The sequence below is a fragment of the Stegostoma tigrinum genome, chromosome 17 (assembly GCF_030684315.1).
Source record: "Stegostoma tigrinum isolate sSteTig4 chromosome 17, sSteTig4.hap1, whole genome shotgun sequence".
Classification (NCBI taxonomy): domain Eukaryota; kingdom Metazoa; phylum Chordata; class Chondrichthyes; order Orectolobiformes; family Stegostomatidae; genus Stegostoma; species Stegostoma tigrinum.
The window spans coordinates 63105232-63125791 of NC_081370.1; the positions used below are offsets into that span (position 1 = coordinate 63105232).

Here is a 20560-nt window from a genome sequence, read left to right on the forward strand (position 1 = left end):
GTCAATTCCCTCCCTAAGGGCATTGTGGCTCTATTTACAGCACACCGACTGCAACGGTTCAAGAAAGCAGCTCACCTCCACCTTCTCAAGAGCAACTAGGACTGGCAATAAATATTGGCCTAGACAGCGATACCCTCATCACACAAAACACTGCTCATTCCAGTCAGTAAAGCTTCTTTGAACTGCCTGCAATGCATTAACATTCTTCTGCAAGTACAGTGACCAGTATTTTGACAGTCCTCCAGCTGCAGCCTCACCAAAGCCCTGATTAACAGAAGCATAACCTTCTTACTCTAGCAGCAACTTCCCGTCACGATAAACCATCACACTCCGTTAGCTACCCTTATTACTTGCTGTACACTGACCTTCTGCAATTCATGCACCATGATACCCAGATCCCTCCGCATCTCAGTTCTGCAACCTCACACCATTTCGCTCATTTGCTTCTTTTTTATTCTGACAAAATGGACAATTTCACACTTTTCCACACTGCACTCCGTTTATCAGATCTTTGCCCAGTCACTTCATCTCTGTATCCCTTTATAGGCTCATGTCCTTTTCACAACTGACTAATAAAATAAAAATGTTGAGTGCCCTATGGAATGTCCCCCAAAGGAATGACAGAACAAGGTGGTGTTTTATTCAGGTGTACAGGAATGGAGTAAAGCCTTTGCTCAAGATTTGGAAGGTGATTGGAGGAAGGTATAGGCAAGATGTCAGAGGTAGGTTCTTTACAGAGAGTGGTGGGTGTGTGGAATGCGCTGCTGGCAGTGGTCGTGGAGTCAGACACATTAGAGACTTCAAAGCGACTCATGGATAGACACATGGAGGATAGTAAAGTGTAGGGTATGCAGGGTAGATGGATCTTAGTAGGATAACAGGTTGGTACAACATTGTGGGCCGAAGGGCCTGTACTGTGCAGTTCTATTCTATGTTCTATGTTGAATGGAAAAGGTTTGTTCTTTGAAGTGAAGTGATTGGCTGAATGCCATTACTTTGATTCCAATTTGGGGCATTGGCAGTACGCAGCCCTGGAAATTTTGACCAATATTCCCCTTCCTTCATATCAAAGGAGCCCGAGCTAACTGCCGATCTGAACTCTATCAGCACTGGACTAGGCCGAACACACCCGGCACAGTGCTGATCGTATTCACACACTGACTGAATCCATGTTAATATGCATTCCATTCTCCAATCTGACATATTGCTAACACACTTTGTAAACAAAAGCTACGAGAAAGCCATTCATTTAGTTTGGCCTAATTGGAAGGGTAGCTGCCATATTAGCTGCAGGACATTACTGACCACACTCGTGAAGAATGAAGCATCCTTAATAAACAGCAAGGGAGGAACATCAGCTCAATCCTAAAGCTGATTGAGTGCGAAAGTGGGGCATGGACAAATATATGTACGTAAATTCTCACAGATATTGTCAAACTCCTTTGATAACTGGCATAGAATTTATCTCAAACACCAAAGCTAGCTGAAATATTCTTGCCACACGTTAAACTATGATGAGAAAATTACTGTCTGCAATCAGCTATCTGAACTTCAGGGGCTAGGAAAATTGGCCTCTAATTAGAGAGAGGACTGTATTAAGTGAAACGGTTTTTGACAAACTTTGTTTAAGTTTTTCCTTATTGACAGATTGCTCATTGGTTCTCCTATCACCTCAATCAACAGGATATTGTTATGATTGAGAAATGCTTTAACTTCATTGAAAACTGAGGTAATTAATGGTTTTAGTCTGTGAAATGGTAGACAAACAGGAAGCTGGAAGAACACATCAGGCAGCAAACCTGAAGAAGGTTAGTACCTGAAATGTTACTTCTCCTTTCCTTCAGATGCTGCCAGGCCTGCTTTGTTCTTCTGGCTTCCTGTTCATCTATCTTGGATTCCAGCATCTGCCGTGGTTTTGTCTCTAACTTAGTCTGTGAAATGTTTCAACTTTTTCATTAGCAAGGCTGTGATGCCATCAGCTAAAATCAACTGTTGATTGAACTAATTTGAGCAGGAAATCTTCAGTCTCATGTTGCTCATGTGGAGGATTGACCACTGCAGAGTGTCCATTGGAAACTTGTGAAATCCAGAAACAACTCCTTCCATGTGGAGTAATTGAGGTGATCAGTGTCTAATCGCATTGGAGGGAAAGTAGATATCTACATGAGGGAGCTAGGAAGAGAGGAAATGCTATCAGAGTTAGGGAGGCTGGGAGGCAATGAGCAGGAACACCAATATAAACCAGCTGGGCTGAATGCTAAGGTAGACAACAGCAATTTTCAGTTGATGGGAAAAGGCTCCTTCCCAAATTAGCAAAGTTAATGCTAACAACAAACTCCAATTGCTCTGTTGTTTGAACAGGGACCTGCACAGTTTTAAATAAATATTGTGAACCTACTGGTATAATGGTGAATATAACATCGAATCCAGCTAGTTCCACTGAATGCCCCACCGTTCCCCTTTATTCACCAATCAATCCCGTTCTGCTGTAAAGCTTGATAAAGCCTGAAATCTACAGGCTATCTATGCTCATTTGCCATTAAGAAAAATAACTGTCAATAAGAATTTTCCCAATTCAAATCACCCGTGCATTCCACAGCCGAGACCCTGAGCAGTTACCTCGCTCCAAAAGCTGCTCCTCTTGTTCCTGAAGGAGATTCCAAGGCCTCCGTTGGTTTGGGCACCTTTTCCTTGTTCATTTGCTGCAGAATTGAATTCAATTCACTAATGACATTTGCCTTAGCATCGGTGACAGCAGGGACTTTTGGGTCTGCTCCATCACCCCAGAGCTTTGAGCTCCTCTGCTGTGGGGATTTGAGAGTTTCAGGTGGGATGCCACTGGGAGGGGGAGGGGGAGCAGGCGGTGGAATGAACAACCCATCTATTGTTTCTTCTATCAAAGCGTCTTTGTAAATTGCATTATTTTTGTTAATGATGGGCTTAACTTTGGGCTTCGGAGGAACAGGAGGCTTGTCAATGGTAAAGGCCTGCCCATCTGCATAGACTGTGAAAGTGTCTAAGTTCTCACCAGCCTCTGAGGACAGAGTGGAGATACTAGAGACGGTGGAAATGGTGCTGGTTGTTTCCAGGTGATGGTCACTGTTGCTGCGACTGTCTACCTCCTCGATCCCAGAATCGGCCACACTGTCACAAGGCTCCCGTGGTGGGGCAAAGCCCATGGGTAAAGAATCAGAGTGAACAATGGGTTTGTTCCCAGCTGAATGCCCGGAGCTGGCATTGCTCTGGTGTGATGGTGAAGGGGTGCAAGAGCCGTTTTTGTTGTGTTTGAGCAGATCAGACAGAGACGGCACGACTGGGGGATCCTCAGAGCTCTCAAAACTGTTGGCAAACTCCAGTGGAGGAGGTAAGGGCTCGGAAAATAAGAATTCTTCATCCACGTCGATTGAGGCGAGTGGAGGGGGTGGGATATGGAAAGGTAAAACAGCAGATTCATCAACGGAGCTGACGGTGATGACAGTCTTGGCAGGTTCTTTTGTTGTTTCAGTCCCTTTGTGCTGCTCTGGGGTAACTGCCACTGGAGAATTGTCTTTATTTTCCATGTTCCCAGTCTCCTCTGGCTTGGCGCCAAGCCCTGTGTGCACCATGAGCAGACCCAGTGCTTTGTGCTCGGAACTGTCCAGACCATCCATCAGCGCAACTTTCTTCTTCTCTTCTTTTCCACCATCCACTTCAGCTTTGGGGTTGAGTTCTTTCCTCAGAGTGGTGGAGGACTGGCTCAGCTTGGTGGAGCGAGAGGCAGACGCTGAGCCCTCTACATTGGACCTCAGCTTGGTATCAATATAGAGTGGTTTGGAGATCTCACTCTTGGGGGGTTCTGCTTTGCTGGTGCTTTGAAGGGGCTGCTCCTTCACTGTCCGATCTCTCGCAGCCATCACTAAGGCCAGAGGGGTGTTGGAGTCCAATTTTTTACCAGTGACAGGATGGACGTAATTGGTGTTAACATTGGGAACATTTGACGCACTGTGACCTTTTGTGGTCACTGCGTTACACTCAATCTCTTCCTTTTTGGAAGCTATGTTGAGTATCCGGGAGGTGCCGTGAACTCTCTGATTGCTTGACTCCATACTGGTGGAATTGGGACTAGCTTTCGATGATGGGACCATGAGGTGACCGTAACGCTCTTCATTATTAAACATCCCTTCATCGATAGACTTGGACTGCCTGAGGCGGGAGCTGGGTAATAGGCCAGCCTCTTCATCCCCCAGGTCGGTGGACAGAAAGGCTGGGGAGTGACGTTTGGCCTCAATCCTCTTCTCTCGATCTTTCACCGCTCCAGCAATTGCAGCGGCAAATGGGTTACAGATCCCATCGTCAGGCCGAAGGTGGCCGTGGTGATCCGAGGTCTGGCTATCGATTTCCATGCTGCTGCCTTGGCTGCTTTTGCCGCTGCTGCTCGTGGATGGCTCTTTGACAATGATGGTGGGGATGGGGATGGAGCAGGTTTTCTCTGGGCTGTCTTCAACCTTTGACTGCTTTACCAGCTGGCCCTTCTTCCTGGCCGGTTTGGCAGGGACATAGACAGCTTTGTTGGCCATGGTTCCTACATCAGAGTATGGGTTCTCTGGCATGTTACTCCTCCTGTTTCTCAAGGTCTGGTGCGAAACAGCATTGGGCTTGTACTGATCTTCAGAATCCAAGGAATACTGCTGCGAATCTTGCCTGTAGTACATGGCCTTCTTCTGTCGGTCCGTGCCAATTGTCCCCGTGCTTTCTGGTCGGTTGGAATTGTGGCCTCGCAATGCCGAATTATGATTTGAACCGGGCCTTACTGTACCGTAACCCCGGGGGGTGGAAGGTTTCGGTGCACTGTAAGGGGGTGAGGGAGGTGAGACTGACGGGGGAGGGGGTATATCCTCAGCAGTATCTGGCATCGACAAACTCCTGGTAAACTTCAGTAAAGGGGGGGCCAAAAACTGCTTCTCTTCTTCCAACATACCTGCAGCAAAACACAAACACCCAACTGAAGGTCAACTTGATAAATGAAAACTTAATATGACCTTATTATGGGCTTCAGATCGGTATGACAGGTCGGCACAACATCGAGGGCCGAAGGGCCTGTACTGTGCTGTTATGTTCTATGTTCTATGAAATAATGTATGTTAGCAAACAAGCAACAGATTATTTTAGAGCAAGACTTGTGATCCTATTCAAAAGTGATGTGACTAGTAGAAACATTGAGAATTTGGGTGTAAAGACTGGTACCAATTTCTAGCCATTTGTTTATCAGCATTTACTGTTTCTGCAGCTTCAGTGGGTTGTGTATATGTGGATTGGCTGGGTTGCCTTATGAGGAAAAGGTTGGACAAACTGGGCTTGATTCCACTGGAGTTTTGAAGAGTGTGGGGTAATTTGATTGAAGTGTACAAGATCCTGAATGGTCTTGACAAGGTGGATGTGATTAAGGATGTTTCCTCTAGTGGGTCAGAATTAGGGGCTCTTTTTAAAATTAGGGATCACCGTATCAGGACAGAGATGAGGAGATTTCTTTTTAGCGGGTTCTGTATCTTCGGAATTTACTGCTCGGAAGGCGGTGGAAGTGGAAGGGTCATCGAATATTTTTACATTGCAGGTAGATCAATTCTGTTCAAGCACTGTGTATCAAAAGCAGATAAGGAATTGGAATGGAGAACACTAACAGATAAACCATGACCTTATTGAAAAGTGAAGAAGGTTTGAAGGGTGAAATGGCCTTCTCTTGCTCCAAGTTGGTGTTTTGGAATGGTGTGTTCTCAAGATAAAACAGTAATGACAAGGAAGGTCATGGCAATGGATCTGAAAAAGTTCCAGGTTGCAGTAATTAAAAAAAAAATTGATTTTCAAGATTCAATCCTGAACATGTAAAGTGCACCGGACACTATTTGATGAAGGAAATAAAATGAAAGAAACATGTACATTTCCCTTTGTCATGTGTTGCAGCTGCTGCCAATATTGGGCAGAAATCAGTGAATGATAGCATGGCCCAGATGTTTAATGTGCTCCAATCAGTGTCTTCTCACTGGAATTGTCAAGGATGCATTAGTCTATGTATTTATCATGGTTTACCAATTCATTAGGATGTCGGGGTGGGGAGGGCAGGTTGTGGGGATTGATTTTAAGTTGCTAGCATTCATGCACTAACACACATTCTCAGGAACGTCGCTCGTGCTTGAATGCTCAAGTTTCAAATAATTTTAACATAAACTGGAACTAATGAGGGTAACAAAAAGCTTTATTAATTAGCTCTCAGAAATCATACCTTTGAAGTTTGTTGCAGAAATATATACATAAATATATATTTCAGAAATAGATTTGATTTCCATAAAAGGGGTCATTGACTGTTGGCAGTCAATCCCTTTGAGTGTGAACACGGAGATTTAAATTAAATTAGTCCTATCACAGCCATGCTAAATGTATGCAAGATGCATTCTCAACATGTACATTGAGCAGAAAAAGCTTCCTCCTGGGAAAATGACGCAGTGGACAGGAATAATTATTTGATAAATCCTGTACAACTGTATGAAGAATTGCTTTGCAAGCTCATGTGCGTGTCATAAATAAATTCAATAAATAAAATAGAAGCAAAAAATCTGGCTCAGCTTAATACCAACATCAAAATATCACATTACCTATAGACTTCTGTCTTCTCATAGTTCCTCGTGGTATTTCTAAATAGGGGCTGTTGTGGCTCCCGGGTACTGTAGGTGGTAGAACAGCAATACCTTGCCGGTCATAGACTGACTAGAAATTTAGAAAAAAAAGCAAGTTTAGTGACCTCAGTGCTGAAGGACACTTCCTTACACGTGCTGCTACTTGGAAATGAAATACTCTACTGAGCTCCATCGATGCTCCAGACACTCCACTCACTGTTCTAATTAACCAACATACTCATACCGGCTGACCTCTAGCCTGGGGATGGGGCAAGGATAAAGGGAGAGGTTTATATTTGGAGCAGACAGAGTCATTCCAGAGGAAGTTCTCTCCACAACACCTTTCCTGTCTTTCCCAAAGTGTCTGTGGTGACAGCTGATCAACTCTGGTGCCTATCTGGGATGAATCAGGTCAAGTGAGGAGGCAGGAAATAAAGCTACAGATCACTGACCTTCAGAGTGACCTCCAGATCACTGATCACCATCTCTAGAGAAATGTGCCAGGAAAACTAGTGGAGCTAAAGACCAATAAATCCCCTGGACCTGATGAGACGCACCCTGGGAGATTAAGAGAAGTAGTTACAGAGATACTAGATGCATTGTTGGTAATCTCTCTAGTATCCTTACATTCTGAAAATGTCCCAGGGGATTAGAAACTGCTAATTTCCCTTTAAAAAGGAAAGACAACAAAAATGATAACTACAAGTCAGTTTGCTTAATGTCTGTCATTGGGAAAATGTAGAGTCTATTAGAAAGGATCTCACAGCGAAACATTAGAAATACATATTATTATGTTGAAGCAGAATCAGCATGGCTTCAGGAAGGGGAACTCAAATCTGACAAATTTACTAGAATTCTCTGAGGTGATAACAAGCAGGGTAGATAATGCAAAGCAGTGGATGTAATTAATGTATTTGGATTTTCAGAAGGTCTTTGTTAAGGTATGAAACATTAAGTGATTTAATAAGTGGCCATTGTGTTGGAGGTAGTTGATTAGCACCACTGCACTCGCTAACTGGCAGAGAGTTGGGATAAGAGGGTATTTTCAGGAATGGCAACCTGTAACCAGTGGAGGCCCATAGGGATCAGTGCTGGATCCAGATTTATTCAAAGCATATATTGATGACTTTGATGGGGAAATTGAATGTATTATAGCCAAGTTTGCAAGTTACACAAAAACAGTGGGAAGGTGAGAGGTGAGAATGACACAAAGAGCCTGCACAGGGATGCCGAAGTTTAAGTGAAGGGCAAAAACTTGGCAGATGGAATATATAATATGGGAAAACGTGAGGTTTTGCCCTTTGACGGGAACAATATTGGAGCTGAATATTATTTAAATAGAGAAAGCGATAGCACAGAGGTTGATCCTGGGTATAGAGGGTCTGTCTCATGACGAGAGGTTGAGTAGGTTGGGTCAGTACTCATTGGAGCTTAGAAGAATGAGGACAAGCTCATTGAAAGATACAGGACTCTAAGGGGACCTGACAGGGTTGATGTGGAGAGGTTATTTTCTCTTGTGGGAGAGTCTAGGACCACAGGGTATAATCTGAGGACAAGGTGTTGGATTTTTAAGATAATAATGAGGAGGAATTTCTTCTGTTGGAGGGTAGTGAATGTGTGGAATTCTTTACCACAGAGGGATGTCAAAGCAGGGTCATTAGTATCTTCAAGGTTTTTGCTCAATGAGGGGGGAATCAAGGATTATGAAGTAAAGGCAGGAAACTGAGTTGAAGACTATCAGATCAGCTATGATCTAATTGAATAATGAAGCAAACTCAATGGGCTGAATGGTCTACTTCTGCTCCTACATCTTATGGTCTTATATTCTGCATTTGTCTTGACCATAGATGATGCAAAAAATGTCCCAAAAATAACTGGATCAGGAGGCAAAGAGGGGTGGGGAGAGGAACTTAAAACAATTATAATTACCAAGAATTATCACTGGGAAACTGGTCAGAACTGAACTCTGACAAGTCCTTAGGTGCTGATGGATCTTTTAAGTAAATACTTGTTCATGGATATGGGATTTTCTGGTGGGGCCAGTAGTTACTGCCACCAAGTTGCCCTTGAGAATGTGGTTGTGAGCCGCCTCCTTGAACTGCTGCAATCCATATAGATCCAAAATGCCCTTAGGATGGGAATTTGAGGATTTTGTCCCAGTGACGCTGAGGGAAGGGGGATATATTTCTAAGGCAGACGGGAGGGTGGTTTACTGAGAAACCTGCAAGTGGTGGTGTTCCCATGTATCTGCTGCCATTGTCCTTTTGGATGGAAGTGGTTGCGAGTTTGGAAGGCTATCTAAGGAGCCTTGGTGAATTTCAGCAGTGCATCTCAGATAGTACACACTGCTTACTGAGCTTCAATGGTGGGGGTGTGGATATTTGTAGATGTAATACTAAGCAAACAGGCTGCTTTGGCCTGGTTGTTGGCAAGCATCTTGAGTGCTGATAAATGGTGCTGAACATTGTGCAATCATCGGCGAACATCCTCACTTCTGACCTTATGATGGAGGGAAGGTCATTGATGAAGCAGCTGAAGATGGTTGGGCCTAGGACACTACCCTCAGGAACTCCTGCAGAGATGTCCTGGAGCTGAGATGATTGGCCTCCAACAACCACAACTATCTTCCTATGTGCCATGGTAACTCCAACGGAGAGTTTTCTCTCAATTTCCATTGACTCCATATTTGCTACGGCTCCTTGATGCCACACTCGGTCAAACGCAGAGTCGATATCACGGTCAGTCACTCTCACCTCACCTGCGGAATTCAGCTCTTTTGACCATGTTTCTGCCAATGTTATGGAGATGTCAGGAGCCAAGTGGTCCTGCTGGAACCTAAACTGAGCATCAGTGAGCAGCATCCATTGACTTCAGCCATTTCTCAATATCACCTGGAGTGTACTGAATTGGCTGAAAACTGTGAAACAGGGCCCCTCAGAAGAAGGTCCTTTCACATTAATGCTTGCAAAAGATTGACTGCAGAGATAATAGATGCATTGAATTTGATTTTCTAAATTTCCCTACATTCTGGAGAGGATGCATGAAATTGGAAAATAGCAAATATGGCTCTGCTATTCAAGAAAGGACAGGAACAAAAAGCAGGTAACTACAAGCCAGGCAGCTCAACATTTGTCACATGCAGAAGTTTATTATTAATGAGGTTACAGTGGCACACTGAGAAAAATCTTAACAGTAACAGACAGAATCAACATGGTTTTGTGAAAGGGAAATCATTTTTGGCCAATTTCTGGGAATTATTTGAAGAACTAACAAACAGTCAGTTCAAAGGGGAGCCTGAAGATACACTGTACAGGTCATCAACGATTAACTCAAAACTGCTATTTGAAACACTTGCACAGAAACCCTTGTGAATGTTTGAGTTATATTCTTGGAACAGTGGACAAGTATAAAATACGAGCCTAACATTAATATAAAACGCCACAATAGATGGGAAATGTGTAAAAAGAATACCTCCTTGATGTTTCTTGTCTCGTACACAAGAGTTTGCATCTGGAGTTGGAAGGCTATGGACAGTTTTTAAGAACATTTCCAACCGTAACTGAGGCAGGCAACAGCGAGAATGAGCTACACGAACAGGAATGTACGCAGCAATGCTGAGTTTCAATGTGCATTTCATCCTCCAAGCTGCTCGGAGTCGGGTAAGTGCCAGATTAACAAGGCATGTGCGTTTGGAATCATAGGGAGTAAAGTCAAAACTGTGTTTTGGTAAAACCATGGGAACCAAAACCACACAAAAGGAAACAAGATTACCATTAGAATTTCAGAAGGCATTCAAAGATTATAGGACCACACAAAAGGTTAATACTCAAAAAAGGAATTCATGGCTTTGAGTGTAATACACTAGCAAAGTAAGGGAATGACTGGCTAAGGAGAAATGGGGGATAAGCATAAACAGGTGATTTTCTGGCTGGCATGAGGTAATGCCACAGGGATAAGTGCTGGTTAATTCTTGTTATAGACAGTTCTGAGGTGAACACAACTTTTAAACCACTGTCAGGGAACATGAAGCCCTTCTATAAAAGTTAGAAAACTGTGGAGATAGCAGAACCTGTTGATGCTGGAGTCAGTGTCAATGCAGAGTGCAGCTGGAGGAATACAGCTGGCAAGGCAAGGCAACATCAGAAGAACAGGGGACTCATGTTTCATTCCTGACCTGAAACATCAACTCTTTGGCTCCTCTGATGCTGCCTGGCCTGTTGTGTTCCCCTAGCTCCATACTGTATTGACGGCGGTTAGGAGACTGTCTTGTTTTTATATCTTGCAGGCAGATTGAGAATAATTACCAAATCATACTGCAAGAGCTTTAAAGCAAATGTTTTAAACAAACACCTTTAAAAATGCTTCCATGTAAATGTGAAATACAAGGCTACAGGCCAGCAGCTGGAGAAAGGCTCAATAACCGTTTCTCACCTGGTATTGATACAGTGAGCCAAATGGCCTCCTTTTGTACCTTAGAAACATGTGCTTATAGAAATTAGTTTACTCACATTTGCATCTGTTGTAGGAGGGAAGCATCGACTGGAAGGACGCTGCTTGATAGTTGCAACTCTCGAGTCCGCTGTTGCATTTTCCGCAGCCCTCGGCTGTTTGGAGTTTGACACAATTTCATCGAGTTTGTCTGTGTAGAAGAAGGACACGGTTTGCTTCAAGCTTACAGTGTCCGTTGAAAATAGAAGAAAGATTTCTACAATCTTGACACAAAACCTGAACAATATTTTCATGCACACGACACCTTGCTGAGAAGTTACATTCAGGGCAGTCAGAAAGTTGCGACTGCACAAGACACATGCATTGTTAATTCATGTACACATTGAGATTTTTTTTTACTTAGTGTGGTTTGAAAAGCAGTCCTCCTCTTCAAACCCTCTAAATGTGATGGATCAAGATCTATAGTAAGGTGGAAACAAAAAGTAAGGTTCAGAAAACAAAAACTTATTCATTTTGGGTATTAATCGTAAGCACAATAAAATTACAAAAAAACAAAAATGACAGCATCAGGAAAACTCCAACAGTATACTGTCACGTGATAACACTGAAGTACATTAGCAACTAAATTGGAATCTGAATTGAAATATAATCAGCTGTTCAGTGAGCTATAACAACTGCTGCACAAAAGAGGCTTTATATTCATTCAGCTTCACTAATGTTTTGATTGGAATATTTTAGATTTAATCGGTCTACATCATAACTGCAAAATTGGTTCAGTACTATGACCTTGGGAATGACCAGTAGTTATACATTTTTATTAATAATCTGAAAATTCAAATTTGTGATGAAGGAATTAAGCCACAAAAGTTCACTGTTCAAGCAGAAGCTTTTTACTCCATCAAGAATCTAAGAATACGTGTTATAATAATTGTGCTTAAATAGTCAGTTACATTAAAGATAATAAAAATACAATAAACAGAATTACTCATCTTTAAAATAAAAGATTTAGACCTCACTTGCCTCCACAATTTCTACACCATTTGGATCTCAAACCATTCAAGCCAGGTATTGATCAAAACTTGAAAAATTAACAACTTGGTCTGAACACTGTGTTGATGATTCATAGCTGAGTTGAGATTTTTTGAGTTTTCCATTTACTTGCCAACAACACTGTCCCTTCAAATCACCTTCAACCATCCAAAGGTTGCAAACTTATTGTCCACCACAAGTTATGTCTGGTACCATAACAGCAGCCACTTCAGATCAGAAAACTCCTGGTTCTAACATTCTTAAACTATCAGGTTTATTAAGTCTGTCCAGTCCTGTTAGAATTTTATATGCTTAAGTTGGAACCACTCCCTCCCACCCGCCCCATCCCCTAATCCTTCCAGTGAGCAGAGGCTCAGGTACACCAATCTCTCTTTGTAGGACAGTCCTGCCATCCCCTGCATCAGCTGAGTGAATGCTCTATGGCAGGTCTATATTTTCTTTAGCAGGGAGACCAAAACTGCTGCAACATTCCAGCTGTGGTCTCACTTAGGTTCTGTACTAGTGCAGCAGTGAAGGCCAATATACCATTTACCTTTCCAGTTACTTATTGCATCTGCCTGTCTACTTTTATTGATGGTGTACAAGGACACAAATATCCCTTTGTACTCTCACACTTCCCAATGTGTCACCATTTCAAGTAATACTCTGCCTGTCTGTTTTTCACACTACAGTACACAACCTCATACTTAGCCACATTGTACTGTATCTGCGTTGTACTTGCTCACTCGCTCAACTTGTCAAAATCAGTCTGAAACCTCCTTGCACTCTCCTCTCAACTCACAATCCTGTTCAGTATTTTGTACCAATACAGCTCTAGGTCCAAGTGCTGCCATGACTGATAGTCAATGGATAATAAAAACTTGTCCGGTGAGAAAACTAGCTGCGGTTTGTAACACACCCATTCCACTCTGCTGCGGTGAGCCTTTACTATCTCCTTCACTTCAGGTAACATTGAAGGCTTTATTAAGATGAGTCAGATGGCCATGGCACAACCCCATGAACATGCATCAGTGTTATTCACTGCATACAAGATAAAACAGCAGCCAGTGAAACAATCACGAGGAACATTTTACAATGAAGGGAGAATAGTGACCTCCTGTTGGATTTATCTAGCAAATGCACACACTTACTCCAATGTGTCACCCCCTTGTCATCACCTCTAGGCATCAAGGTGCTTTTTTGCAATTGAAATGTTGAAGTATTAATTTCCTATTAAACCAGAGAGTCATGGTTTTCACCTGCTACAAAGCGCAATGGAAAGTTGTTATTTTAGCACAAACTAAAACAGATTTTGATGAAATAGTAAGAACAAACAGCAAGAAACTCTAACTGATGGTCAATTCATTGATTCAACTGGCCAGAGGGGAGATTATTTTAATTATGTTGAGGGCTATTTACTTGGAAGTGTACCTTCCTTAACACAGTGCACTGTTGTCTGAGCAGTCAGGATATTTGGAGGGAATTGGGATGGTAAGACTTAATGCCAAAAGCCTGTGAGCTGAGCTTGGCATGGTATGGGAAGGCAAGTGGTGAGGATGACAGAATCTGCAGAAGGATATAGAAATGTTAAGAGAGTGGAGAAAATAAAGTGGGAAATATGAGGTTATGCTCAATGGCAGGAAGAATAGAGGAGCTGAATATTACTTAAATGATGAAAGATTGTAGAAAGCTACTGCACAGAGGGTTTAGGGAGGGCTCATCAATCACAAAATGTTAGCATAAGGGTTCAGTGGGTTACAGGATGAGTAAAGGAATGCTGTGATTTATTCCACAGGGAATAGAATATAAAGCAGGGAGGTCTTGCTAAAAGTATACAAGGTAAAAGTACCATAGTCCTAGAGGACTGCTGTATCAGAGAGAGATGATTGGTGGAGGTTTAACATAAGGTTCATCATGTCTCAGATGACGGAGTGGTTGAAAAGTTGGACCATTCCTGGTGATGAGATAATGGGAACTGCAGATGCTGGAGATTCCAAGATAATAAAATGTGAGGCTGGATGAACACAGCAGGCCAAGCAGCATCTCAGGAGCACAAAAGCTGACGTTTCGGGCCTAGACCCTTCTCTGAAGAAGGGTCTAGGCCCGAAACGTCAGCTTTTGTGCTCCTGAGATGCTGCTTGGCCTGCTGTGTTCATCCAGCCTCACATTTTATTACCATTCCTGGTGATCTTAGCTGGAAGGGGATTTGGACTCATGCTGTTGATATCATTCTGCATCACTAGCCAGTTGGCCAGCCCAATTGAGCTAAGCAACTAAAAAATATCTGTCACAAGGTACTCATCTGACTAGACCTGGAAAACGGAGGACAGTTTTGGTCCCTTTAATCAAAGGCTAGATATACTGTCATTACAGACAATGCAGACAAGGTTCACTTGGCTGATCTGGGAAATGGTGGGATTTTCTTTGAGAAAAGGTTGAGTAAATTGGTCCTGCATCAACAGGAGCTTAGAAAAATGAGATCTCTCATTGACACATACAAGATTCTTAAGGGACGTGACAGGGGAAATGTCTTTTTCCTTGTGGGAGAGTCTAAGACTGGAGGGCATCATCTCAGAATAAGTAGTAGCACATTTGAGACAGAGATGAGGAGGAATTTCTTCTCTTACAGGGGATTGAGTCTGTGAAATTCTTTATCATAGAGGACTGTTGAGGCTGGGTTGTTAAGCATATTCAAGGGTGAGACAGACAGATTTTTAAAAAAATCGATAAGGGAATCAAGGGTTATGGGGAAAAGGCAGGAAAGTGGAATTGAGGATTATGATCTCATTGAATTGCAGTGGACTCGATGGGCTGAATGGCCTACTTCTGTTCCTACAGTCTATGCACCATAAGATGTAAAAAGTCACCCACAATTATGTCTTGTAGGCACTTGACCTATTGGAAACTGTTGGAGACAGCGTATGTCTGATTGGGGAGCCTTGCAAAGTTCCAGCAGAAATGTTACACTGAGCTGAAACTCTAGTAAGACAACACTTCCCAACACGAAGGGATCCTACAACCATTGCATCAGCTGAATGGGCCACAGCGTCTGAGATAATTTAAGGAAAATGAATGTTCAGACAGGAACATTATGACTAAACAATATTGGATATTAAATATTTTCAATCTAAGATAATGATTAAAACAACTTGCATTTATGTAGTACCATTAACATGGGAAAACATCCCAAGGTGCATCACCTTTGCGATTACTGAACAAAACCTTTTACTTCAAGCTGCATAAAGGAATGAATTTTACACTTTTGTACTTTGTCCTTGTTTGGGAGCACTGGGGAATCATCTCGTCTCAGAAGACCCAGCAGGAGGTACCCTGCCTATCTGACGGCCCTTACTTCCCAGACTCACCCTGGCTTTTCCCAATTTTACCACCATCAGGGACAGAGGTCACCTTCTAGAGGATTAGTTAATACCAACTCACCCTGTAGGGGAAGGTGGGTTCCATGGACCTTGTGTATATACACCTGTGGAAATATTCGGGGAAGTGAGGGAGTTGTGTCAGAGATATAGGAGGGGTGTGGAACTAAGGGTCAGGTCATTGTGGGGGTGTCTCTCTTTATGGGTCAGGTCAGGGCCTTGGGGATGTGGTTGAGGGAGGTGGGTGTGTGAATTAAGTATGGGGCTAACTGAATAATTACACAGCAGCTGAACTATGTATTTAATTGCTTCACTTTGCCTGAGCAACTAGTTATTTAATTTCATTGGAACCCTCTAAATTCTACAATTTAAATGGAGCCTTTTGTATAGGTCCAGGTGCAGAAAATCTTCAATTAACCACAAAATTCATTCAGAGTCTGCTACAATGGGGGTTCCTCAGGGTCTGATCGTCAGAAAATCTGGGTGTTTAATTCTGTTTCTCTCTACAGATACTGCTAAAACCTACCAAAGATTTTCAACATTGTCTCTCTCTAGACCCTCAGCCAAGAATGTCATTTCCCCTGTACAATAAAGGATCACAAAGCTCTTTATAATTTCCCCTGTACTTTAACACAATTACAATCCAGAAAACTGCAAGTTAATACAAACTGGGAATCTTTATCCAAGTATTTACAGCACAGGATATTTTAAAACTTCACTCGCTTACCCGTTCTCTTTTTCCGTAAAGTAGCTTGGAAAGTAAAAAAAAAAGCAAGATTATTTGTTAAATCCTGTGGAAAGGTCTGACAGTGAAATTTCTTTGCACTGTTTATTTCAGTCGAATCTCAGGACAGATACAGTTCAGAGCTTCTCCGGCTCAGCTGTTGTAACTTTACTCAGGTTTTCAAATGTTTCTCTGAAAGTCATGGCAGAGTCTTTTGCTGCTGTCCTAACAACCTCTTCTACTTCAGGAAAGAAGCAACTGTTTACAGTTTATATTCTCTCAAAAGGAACAATCAAAACATTCTCTGTGACTGGCCTGTTGCTATCTCACATTAGTTTGTACTAATTTATCTTTGCATCATTTTATTCCAAGCCTAGTAATTAGACACACAGTGTCTCTCGTACTCTCTCTCTCTCTCTCTCTCTCTCTCTCTCTCTTCCCCTATGCTGAAATAAATCAGGCTGTGAATTTGCTTGACGTTCACAACTCAACATTTCTTTTCCCCAACAAGATTTGATTGTAATTAGATCGCCCAGGTTTTGTGGTAGAGTGCTGCCGAAACAAAACTTCCTCGATCATTTGCTGATGCTCCAATTAGTTCATTAACAGAGGCCATTCCTGCCGTCCACCTCCTCCAGCCCATGCCCAATCCAGAGTACACACCTTTCCACCAGTGAACCCTATTGTACATTTACCCTCAACTGACTTTTTGTAAAGCAAAGCAGAGCTCTAATCACCAGGCTTGGCATACAGTCATGTCTTTCTGTCAACATCAGCACTGTCTCTAAAGGTAGCATCAGGATTTGTCACAAGAAGTTCCACAACTGCATTTTCATAAATATGTCATACTTAACGTGCAGAAAAGGATGGAATTAAGCTTCAACTTTACTAAAGTTAAAAAGAGAGACTGCAAAGAAATGGATATTCCACTGATTTCTGGACAAGGATCACTAAAACGTATTTTATATTCCAGTGTAGTACCACATTTATACTTCAAGGCATACAGGCCAGTCAGATTGCTTCACGTTCACAGATATTACATACTGCATTTCCTGTGGTTATTTGTAGAGATAGTAAGAACTGCCAATGCCGGAGTCTGAGATAACACTGTGTGGAGCTGGAGGAACACAGCAGGCCAGGCAGCATCACAGGGCCAGGAAAGTTGATGTTTCAGGATCAGAAAGGTTCAAACCTGAAATGCCAACTTTCTGCTCCTCTGATGCTGCCTGGCCTGCCGTGTCCCTCCAGCTCCACACTGTGTCATCAGTGGTTATTGGTATTGTGGTTTATGCCTCACAGATAAAAGAAAGATGATACCAGCATTTATTCAATACTTTAAAGCATCTGCTCTCATACTTTCAGCTTTTTTCAATTTGATCATGGGATGGATGTGTTTAGCTTACTTCACTTTCAAGGAACTAATGGGTTTACATCAACCTGGCCCTGCATTTACTGTGGGTCACCCAATTCACAGGGACCAGTGGTCAATGGACATGAGCAAAGGGGCTCTGGAGGCTAAAAACACCATACACTTTGGGCCACATTAATGGCATGTGCAAAATCAAAAATAACTTGGTGGTCATGTTGCTGGCCCAGTAAGCTAGAGACCTGGAATAATCATCTAGAGGGTAGTATTCAAAGCTCAACATGCAATTTAACTCCACTCCAGGAAACCTGGAATGAAAGGCCAGAATTCGTCTGGCATGGGCAATAAATGCTGGCCTTGGATTATAATAAAAAATACTGTTAAATCAATACATTTGACATTGTATCAGAGACAATCCTTTTGCATATAAACTGCACAAAATTACTGAAGGACTACAGCAATGTAATTCCAGCCACAAAGACAATGGATGCTACATTACTCAGTGTCTGAGACCCATCTTACTTACTAAATGTGCACTGACATGTTCTATTGGCATTAACTGCTGCCATGACAGAGCTATTTCGCTATCTGTTAGCATGCAGATTGGCATCAGATGTACAATTTATTGAGAACAAATGCAATTCGTGCAAGTAATTTGTTTCAGGCATCTCTTCCAGCCAAAACTGACTTAATGATACATTATGGATGGGTGCTGTGGCAGTGGAGAAAATTGGAATGAATCCAGAGTACGAGGAAAGGGCACCGTGTTCAATGTGACCCATCTGGCTCAATCTGTCTGGAAGTCTCTGTTAGCACCAACTTGCTAGGGGAGGTGCTGGATAAGTTGCAGAAGATAGCAGGAAGTTCTAAAGATTTAGAGGAGAAGCTGGGACCCACTTTGTATTGTGTGTTAATTATCTGTGCACAAACTGGTTCAACCTCATCCAGCAACAAAACATTGAGTTGACAATCAGTAAGAAATCAAAGAAATTTAGCCATTGGCTAGTACCAGACCTGGTCCTTGGGAACATCATTAGCTCCACAGACCCTTAAAAACAGCAAAAGGACTTGACATTGATTAGAAACTATCTATACAGGTATCATGACAGATGCTATATCTGTTACTATGCAGATTGGTATCAACAGATGTACGGTTTACCGAGGATAAATGCAGCTCACTCTATACAGGTCGATGGAAAAATATCAATAAAACTGACCCAGCATTAAGAGATAAAACTACTTACTTGCCACCAAATGTTATGTTTAGGGCCTGTACTTGACATCTGAGTCCTGTCCCCACACTGCTAAGAAGTGTGATTCTTGCCACAGTTGGCCACTGTTTGTGAAAGACTTCACTCTTGTGAATGTGAGCTACACATGTATCAGGTCACAATGAGGCCCTTACCAGTTACTACAAGAACAGAACACTCTCCTTGATAAATCTAGATTCCCCGAGAATTTGAAGAGGAAATTCCCAGACGATTTGGTCTGGGTTTTGACCCTGTGCCAGAGATGTTTCCAGTGGGAATGAAAAATGCTGGAAATCACAGTGGATCAGGCAGCATCCATTGAGAGACAGCAAGCTAATGTTTGAGTCCAGATGAATCTTCATCAGAGCTGACATCTCCAGTGGGATCAGACTGTGTTCTTTGGATACACAAAGTATCACTATCAGAAACTACAAGCTGAATTAATCAGTGCCTTTACCTGTCTGCGACTGATTGTATGGTGATATGACCTTTGCCAGTGAAGGCCCATTTCAACATTCCGGGACATATATTCCAAATCACACCATAATGCTGCAACAGAAAGGAATTTGGAGGATGCTCCATTTCTAGCTGACAGAGAGCCATTTTGCTAACACCTTCTGTGGGCAATTCCATGCTATTCAGTAAGACACGTCAAGAATTACTGAAAAAAGCAAATAAAGACAGTGAAAGGCACTCCACCTGAAGCAGAGGATTTTACAGGGGACACATCTGGCTGTAATCTATGACAATTCTCCCTGTTGTACAGTCCAGCAGAGAAAGCGGTCACTGAGTTCCAATGTATCCAAACAAAACTCTGTGATTGAAATCAGTGTCATTTAAAAAAACAAAATAATTTCCAACACTTTTGGTGACCAGTTTGTAAATTCTGCCTAAAATTGGGTGATTTTTTGTTTGTTCCTAATGTAACAGTTTGCAGAGATTGAAGAGCAGAATACCATTGCTGTGTGACAGGAAATTGTATGCTGCAATTTATAGCAATGGGCTGTAGATAATAAAACTATTAGCAGAACACATGATTGTTCAAGTTGGGCACAGTGAAAACATTAAAAAAATTCACAGTTACTCTGCACAACAGTGTAACCACACAACCCATCACGTGTTTCTGATTTACTGTAAATCACCGCAGCAAGACCTACCTATTACAGAGGCGTGTAAAACACAGCTCAACGGGCTGATTGGCGAATACTTATAAAATCAGGTCAGTATCAAAAACAACCATATATTTATATGGTTAAACAACCACATAAATAGCATATTTAGGGCCTGTACTTGGTATCTAAGTCCTATTGTCTTTTCTGCTAAGAAATTACTTTCTTGCATTACAAATTGGCCACTGTTTTTCAGCTCAGGGATATATTGTGGAGATTATTGCTCCCTTAAATAAGATAGAGATGGGTTCAGGCTGGGGCACTGTGCCACTGAGCCAAAAAGATTCAGGAGTTAATGACATATCTGCGCAAAGCAGACCATTTGGCCAAATGACAAACAGAAACGGGTCTTCCAGCAAAAAGAATGATGCAAAAAGCTGGCTACGAGCAAAACAAGAAGTCCTAACCTTTTGTTAACTTGTTGAATGACTGTGCTGCAGTGTGGGGAATTCAGCATTATTTGGGGAATGGAAGGAGGAGGAATCAGCCTACAAAAACACTCCCAAAGCCAAATGGGCTGGGAGTACATGGAACAGCCAACTAGGTTGAGAT

General features: G+C 42.3%; 1 protein-coding gene across 2 annotated transcripts in view; it reads right to left on the minus strand.

Annotated features, from left to right (window-relative positions):
• shank2b (SH3 and multiple ankyrin repeat domains 2b) overlaps positions 1-20560 on the minus strand; it is a 1006494-nt gene that overhangs the window by 21336 nt on the left and 964598 nt on the right. For both annotated transcript variants that reach the window (XM_059652213.1, XM_059652214.1), the window contains 5 exons: positions 16227-16250; positions 11496-11555; positions 11156-11286; positions 6627-6738; positions 2620-4957 (listed from right to left, as the gene is read on the minus strand). In XM_059652213.1, the coding sequence (XP_059508196.1) occupies positions 2620-4957; positions 6627-6738; positions 11156-11286; positions 11496-11555; positions 16227-16250 (2665 nt within the window). The remainder of the gene's footprint in view (positions 1-2619; positions 4958-6626; positions 6739-11155; positions 11287-11495; positions 11556-16226; positions 16251-20560) is intronic.